General features: G+C 43.0%; 1 protein-coding gene across 3 annotated transcripts in view; it reads right to left on the reverse strand.

The window, feature by feature from the left end:
- The window catches only part of svopl (SVOP-like), a 32,977-nt gene extending 25,229 nt beyond the window's left edge, over window positions 1-7,748 (reverse strand). The window contains exons 1-2 of one of the 3 annotated variants that reach the window (XM_080054704.1): window positions 7,642-7,748; window positions 3,045-3,151 (exon numbers count right to left, since the gene is read on the reverse strand). In XM_080054704.1, the coding sequence (XP_079910830.1) occupies window positions 3,045-3,150 (106 nt within the window). In that variant the 5' untranslated portion in view covers window position 3,151; window positions 7,642-7,748. Of the gene's footprint in view, window positions 1-2,984; window positions 3,152-7,641 lie in introns of those variants that run through there. The other 2 variants (XM_080054703.1, XM_080054705.1) reach the window with 2 other exon arrangements.
- Window positions 7,749-7,987: the final 239 nt, after the last annotated feature.

Here is a 7,987-nt window from a genome sequence, read left to right on the forward strand (position 1 = left end):
GAGTAAATAACACATGGTCTTTATGTACAGAACATTATAATGTAACGTTATATCCTATTTCTGCCAGTATGAAGTTGGCATTACATTTCATTTAAGTTGCTTTAAAAAGGTGTATATGTATTAAAGCCTTCCGACCCTTGTTGGTGTTGTTGTTTGTGCCCTGGGTCTCCAGACCCATGGGGGAGCGGAGCTCCACTGGAAATACGCTGCCTTCTCCTTCGTTTAGTTTTACTGCCGGCCAAGTGGCCAGGGCCTGTTTCAGGTCGCTGGTTTACTGCTGCAACATACGCCGTGGGTCTAACCTGCTGGATAGGTGGTTAGACCTAGCCTGAGTTTGTTTTCACTTTACGCTGCAGCTCCGACTGAAGAAAGAGTCACCCATAGGCCTTTCACACCAAAATGAACCAAGAGTCAGTTCCAGGCTGGTGTTGGGGTCAGTTCAAAACTGGTTACAGCCTTATCCCAGTTATGAACCGGTTGGTTTCACATCGACCGGAGACAGCCATGGAGCCGGCAAGAGAGCAACGTCATGACGTCACTGTAAACGTGTGTGTACGTCACCCGACGCCGCTGCTCTTGTGGCTAACGCTAAAGCTACCGCTAGCTTTAAGCACAACAACAGCGGCGAATACGTCTTATTTTTACACTTGTTGGCTCTCGCTTTGCTTTCTTAAGCAAACAGGACCCATACAGCGTATTCTCGCCGGTCAATTTGATCGCTACGTTCGGTAATTATGTTATGTTTACGTCTCGTAGTAGCGGTGTTTTTAAATATGGCGGGCATGAGGTTTGAGTTGCTCTGGTTGGTCAGGATAATCCCTCCCCCAACCGTTCGCGCAAGCAGTTCTTATCAAACCCTGCTCAATCCTGGGGTATGAGTTCTCCCGGTTTTTACGGCCCGGAGCAGGCTCTCTGGCGGTGTGAAACCAAAACACTGGCTCTAACTCCGAACAAGCCCAGAACTAGCTCCGATTTTGCGGCGGTGTGAAAGGCCTATCAGTGCGGTTACATGGCACAACTAGATTGGATTATCACATATATCGAACAAGACACTCGAACGGACCGTGTCACTTGTCTGAGTATACGTGGCCTTTCAGAAATCGGATAAATGTCCGATGCATGGCTGTCTCCACTATGCTAGGTGGCGCTGTAGCCCTTTCAACCATGCTTTCAACAAGTGGTTTTAGAGCCACATCCGGTTCCCTTCTGTCAATAACCCTATCACGCGCAGCATAGACATTATAATGTCTATGACGCGCAGGCACACAAGCACAGAACGAGAAGTCCGATATGCGATGTCCGATCCCTGTATACATGCAGAGAGAATGCCGACAATGAACGAGTTATCTAGGTGTTCTTATCCGACTTCTCTTGTCCGTTATTGTGCCGATTTGTGTCCGAAGTAGATCGGATAAAGGTGTTTACATGCAGTTTAAAAGTCCTGTTGAGGTCTTATTCCTTTAGTTACCCCATTATGAGTCTGCATGTGAACGCACTGACTGTCACAATGCGACCATGTACAGTTTAAAGCAAAATCACTCCATAGAAATCTTGTGAACATGTTCTACATTCAGATTAATAAACCTATTGTATTGTATGTATCTCGTTATTTATTTTTATCATTATCAGTAGTTTTTTAACGTCTGTGCCACTGAACATAGGATATTTATGTCAGGTTGAAATGTAATTCTGCGGCTGCACGCGATCGTTACTGTTCACTTGCGTGATCACAAAGTCACAGACGAGCCTCGTTCAATAGCCTAATATGAATATAGAAATAATATAATTTAAACTGTGATCACTAGAGGACAAGGGATCTGGTAATAAATCAATCAGGATCTACAATGGAAACTGTCACCTGTGTCAGAGGTTAAAGTGGACCTATGATACTTTTTAACTTTTATGACCTATAAACGTTGTTATAATGATTTATAGTCATGTTTAACCATACTAGAGTATCAAGTAATGACGTACATGCATTTAGACGTATTCCCTGCTGACCGTCTGGGGTGGCTGTGCAGAGCGCTAAACACTAGGGCAGCCGGTCGCGATTCACTTGTTCAAATTTGCGGGTATCGTGTCGTCACGTTCCAGGATGTTTCCATGTATGGTAATGCTGCTCCGGCAAGCTCCGGCCATGCCCCCACCTTCCTCTCTCAGAAATCTCCCCGCGCGCTGCTGGAAATGTTCCGGAAGGAAGGTAACCAATCACAACGGAGTGGGGTTTGCAGCAGGGGGGCGAGGGGCGGAGAAGCTCAAAGCAGTGTGTAGAGAGAGACTGCTGTGCTCGCTCAGATGAGAGGAAGAGTGTCCCGAAAATCTACATGTTTTTTGTGCTGTGATTGGTGTCAGGTTGCTCTGTAGGGTTGGTTCATTAAGAGGAAAGTAGTATAATAGGAGATCTTTAAAGTCTTTCACTCCCCACTTTTTAAAATTAGTTGTTTATTTTAATGTGGTGGCGGATTTCAGAAGATGTACACAAAGCTTCGTTGCTTCATTCATCTTCTACCTCAACATCTCCTTTGTACCACCGTCCTGGCCACTTGGGACCCTTAACAAACTGACTTATGTTACTGTCTACTGGCACCATAACCATGTTACTGTCTCCATAACCATGTTACTGTCTACTGGCACCATAACCATGTTACTGTCTACCAGCACCATAACCGCTGGAACCTGTGTCTGTTATTGTTCAGCGCTGGGTGATCGCCGCCAGTAAAACAAAAAGAAGAAGAAGGTTTTGTGTTTCCGGTGGAGCTCCGATTCCCCATGGGTCTGCAGATAGGTCCTCTCCTGGGTGTTACCTGAAGGCTTGTGTGTGCCCTGGGTCTTACCTGAAGGCTTGTGTGTGCCCTGGGTTTTACCTGAAGGCTTGTGTGTGCCCTGGGTGTTACCTGAAGGCTTGTGTGTGCCCTGGGTTTTACCTGAAGGCTTGTGTGTGCCCTGGGTGTTACCTGAAGGCTTGTGTGTGCCCTGGGTCTTACCTGAAGGCTTGTGTGTGCCCTGGGTGTTACCTGGAGGCTTGTGTGTGCCCTGGGTGTTACCTGAAGGCTTGTGTGTGCCCTGGGTTTTGCCTGGAGGCTTCTCCTGCAGTTCCAGGTCTTGCAGGTAGATGGCGCTCACCAGCTCAGTCTTCATCCCGTCACTCATCCTGGAAAACACACACAGACACACACAGAGGTTTAACACACAAACACACACACACACACACACACACACACACACACACACACACACACACACACACACACACACACACACACACACACACACACACACACACACACACACACACACACACACACACACACACACACACACACACACACACACACACACACACACACACACACACACACACACACACACACACACACACTGTAAGCAATTGCTGTTAATTTACGGCCAAATTTTAACAGTAATTTACTGTATTCATGTATTACGGTTCTTTACTGTACTTAGCAATGCATTGTGGGAAGGTACATTTGAAAAGACAGCTCAGAAGCCCTTAACAGTATGATAATGTTTTAAATTACAGTATACTACAGTATTTTTTGGAAAGTGGGCGGGCAACGGCCTTTTTCAGGAACATTAGTTTGAAATGAGCCATTCCAGATAGGACAAACTTCGAAGGACATGTGCTACGCATCAACAAAAGTCCAGCATTAGGTCTACTCTGCATTGATCGAGTGGAGTGTCTACAAATGTTAAGGTAATGTGTTTCTGATCAATTATTTACTCTTAAAATGTGGCTTTAGATAATGTTTGAAATTAAACTAATGCTCAGCAGCCTGTCTATCAAGTGAGTATGTGATTTTAGAATATTGTTTACCAGTGAAGATGAGTTAACTAGCTCAAACATTTATACTTAAGCGCATGTTAGAGTCCATGTATGTTCAAACCTAACAGTGTTGAGCATTAGTGAGTCTTAGAGTCTTAGTCTTTAGAGTAGTAGCCTACTGGTTGTTTTTAGCTAGTGGATAGCCTTTAGCTCCTTGTTAAGAGCTGATGCAGTGGAGCTGATTATCATATCATGCCACCTATACATTTGAATTGAAGCCTAATATATCAACTGTTTCAAGTGTAATACATTGTCAATTTTGAACCCATAAAATAGTTAATTTTTTACAGTCAGTGTCTAATCTTTGACTATTCTGATTTCAGATGCTTCAATGGTATAGCCTTAATCTGGAGAGAGGCACAAAGGCCATCCGGGGAACAGTTCCCTCCAAGAAGACATGGTGTGGGGGTCCAGAAGAAGTCAGCTACAGTCAATACACATGTATCAGGTCAGTGCATTCTCTCTCATCTCTCTCTCTCTCACTACTACACTTTTGATTGAGTGATGAAGCAACATTTAGTCACAACAGACTTCATCAGCTTTTTCAGCAGTTGTTTCTGTACATTCCCAATTCTAGATATATTTTGACAATTTTTTGTTGTTGCTGTTTTACAGTCTCAACATTGGATCAAATCAAGATGGAGGAGCAATGACAGCAAGGTGATGGTCATCTCTACCCGACCCAGAAGACTCCTCTCAGATACCAGCAGTCTACAAACACCCAGACTCTTTCTGGAGCTAAGAATGCTCCTATCTCACAAGACTCTTTAAGAGGTAAAAGACAAGCCTACCTCAAAGGACTATTTTAAGAGGTAAACCACATGGCTTCTATGAGTTTCCCAAATGATCATTTAGATGTTTAACAGAGAATGCATTGTATTAAATGAATCAAAATTGTATAGCTGTATTTGTTAATACTGCCCTTAATAAAAGTCTGTTTGATTCACAATATTTTAAGTTGTTTACTGCTTATTTTGCATCACTTCAATATTAATGTATGATATGCATATGTCTTTAGGCCACAGAACAAAACATGTGTAATGTTAGAAGTTTGATATTTTAATTTGCTACATTGAGTTATTGTATTACATTACATCTGTCTAAAGTAAACATGTATCAGTTATCTACTTGCAACTTGCATCTAATCAGAATGTTAATTTATTTTCAAACAGAGAAATACTGCATTTCACTTTTACTTTGAAAAACTGTAAAATATTCAACAGTAAGAATACTGTAGAATTAACAGTAACTTGCTGGCGTCTCTGCTGCCAGTATCTTACTGTAAATTTAAAAAAATACAGAAATATACTGTTTTTTCGATTACAGTAAAATACTGTAAATTAATTTAACAGTAAGGGTGCTGTAAAATAACAGTAACTTGCTGGCGTCTCTGCTGCCAGCATTTTACTGTTATTTTACAGAGAAATTATTTACAGTGCACACACACACACACACACACACCAGTGTTGTGCCTGAATGTGTTGAGGCACAATGATATGTCGTTCATATCTGGGCGAACGTGAACTGAACGTGTGTATTTCTGCCTCATGAACGTTTTTGCGAACGCGCTCATTCTGGCGTTTGTGAACGGCGCTCTTACAGTCGTTCAGTCGTTCATCGAGTGCCAGATTTCTATAGAAACCCCCGCTAAAAGACAGTGTAAACAGCCCTTAATATGTAGCTGAAAAACACCCAATCTGGCAACACATGCCACCACAGCGTCGCACCGCCGCTGCGTCATCAAAATGCGAAACACCGCGGAAGAAAAGAAAAACAAATGAATGCAGCAGCGCTTACTCAGACAGGCCATGGACCCAGCCTCAGGCTCTACCTCTCCTCTGTATGATTGTTATGACTCAGACCATGGACCTAGCCTCAGGCTCTACCTCTCCTTCGTATGACTGTTACCTTCCTCAGACCCATAACTCAGACCATGGACCTAGCCTCAGGCTCTACCTCTCCTCTGTATGACTGTTACCTTACTCAGACCCATAACTCAGACCATGGACCCAGCCTCAGGCTCTACCTCTCCTTCGTATGATCGTTACCTTCCTCAGATTGTGTTTGTGTTAATAATTATGTCAACACATCTTCTGGACTTTGTTGTCACATATACTGCAGTTTACAATGGTCTCCTTGGGGCGCCCTTAGCTCAGTTGGTAGGGCGTCCCCCCCCCATGGGCCCTTAGCTCAGTTGGTAGGGCGTCCCCCCCATGGGCCTCGGCCAGCAGCGGACCCGGGTTCGATTCCAGCCCGCGGTCGTTCTCTGCATGTCACTCCCCTCTCTGCCCCATTTCACCTCTGTCTCTACACTATCAATAAAGCATAAAAATGCCAAATAAATATCTAAAAAAAAACAATGATCTCTTTGAGGGTTTTACTATTTTAAGTTGTAATGTGTTTGTAGAACCTGCCTGGTATATTTCCAGATTTCTTTGAATGAAATTTCATGTGAATTGTTTCCAGGTTTGGAAAATTATAAAAATGGAAAAACTTTTGCACCTTAACCGTTTTAGTTTGAATAATTCCTCATTATAAAGATCATCAAACAGCAACTTTTTCCTCAGGTTTTTGAGAATATACTGTAGGGGGAAAGCTGCAGCTGGCTTCTAGTGTGGACTGAATGTTATTGAAATCATTTCTGTCTGTGGTTCTATATGGAATGTGGCAATTATTCAGAAAAATAATAGCCTGCAGCAACACATTGAAAAAAAAAAGAACTATGAACTAGTTCATTTTTGAACTGTGAACTTAGTTCAGAATTTTGAATTATGAACTGAACTAGTTCATTTTAAAGGTTGTGAACTAGTTCACGTAGAAAAAGAACTTTCCCAACACTGACTGACACTCACACTGACTCTCACACTCATCCTGGAACACACACACAGACACAGACACAGACACAGACACAGACACAGACACAGACACAGACACAGACACACACACACACACACACACACACACACACACACACACACACACACACACACACACACACACACACACACACACACACACACACACACACACACACACACAGACTCACACACAGACTCACACACACAGAGACTCACACACACACTCATCCTGGAACACACAGATATCTATAAAACATATTCACATTCACAAAAAAACATCAAAAAGAAAAAGTCTGAATTTGAAATCAATTCTGTCAATTCAATGTTTAACGTCTAGTTTCCAGTTGGTTAAAAACATCGAACCGTTAAAACTACATTTACTGTCACTGTCAGAGATCAAATATTTTATTATAGGATCAATAAATCGCATTATTTCACCTGAAACGTTCATAGTTTTAAACCTTCACCAGACTCCATTCACATTTCCCTCCGTTTAGTGACTTGGCTCCTCAGTGAAACGTCATCATCAAAGTTTCCAACACGAGATTAAACATTTCCTATTGATCTGAAGAGTTTCAGTTTCACGCCGAAGTCACCGACAGTCCCTTCTGACCGTTGGGCCGCCATGTTTGTTTAACTGTTTGTAAACATTGAAAGATTACGTCATAAAAAGCTCAAAGTGACTGATACTGAAGCGAGTTCGGAACGTAGAAAACAAATCTCGAAGCGATAAAGTTAAACCATGAACTGTTTTGATGAGCGCAGAAGCCGTGGAGGTATTGTCCTGTTAGCCGCTTCACCTCCGTGTTAACTTTAGGTTAAAGGTAAATCTTTAGTTCCTTCAGTTTACCTGTGGCCTCGAGACACTTTACTCTACCTGTAGATGACGTCAGGAGGCCGTTAGCGTCACGGTTACACGCTATAAATGAAGACTGAACTCACGTGCACTTTGTTGCGATGAATCCTGATGCTTTTCGGCGTCTTTTCTCATTCTGCAGAGACGCGCGCGCACACACACACAGCGGCAGGTTGTTCCGGCTCAGCTGCTGTTTACCTGGGCAGGTGTGTCGGGAAATGACGTCAGCGTCTCCATGGAGCAGCTGAAAGGGGGGCGGGGCATGGGCGGGGTCGTTCTAGTTTTACAGTCAACACTGACTCAGGGTTCCAAATCACATACTATTTATTTTTGCTACACTACAAACTAAAGTACAGAAGAGTTTTAGTCTCTTTACTACACTACATACTAAAGTACAGAAGAGTTTGAGTCTTTTTACTACACTACATACTA

Source organism: Ammodytes marinus (genome assembly GCF_949987685.1).
Source record: "Ammodytes marinus genome assembly, contig: scaffold_36, whole genome shotgun sequence".
In the NCBI taxonomy this organism is placed as follows: Eukaryota; Metazoa; Chordata; class Actinopteri; order Uranoscopiformes; family Ammodytidae; genus Ammodytes; species Ammodytes marinus.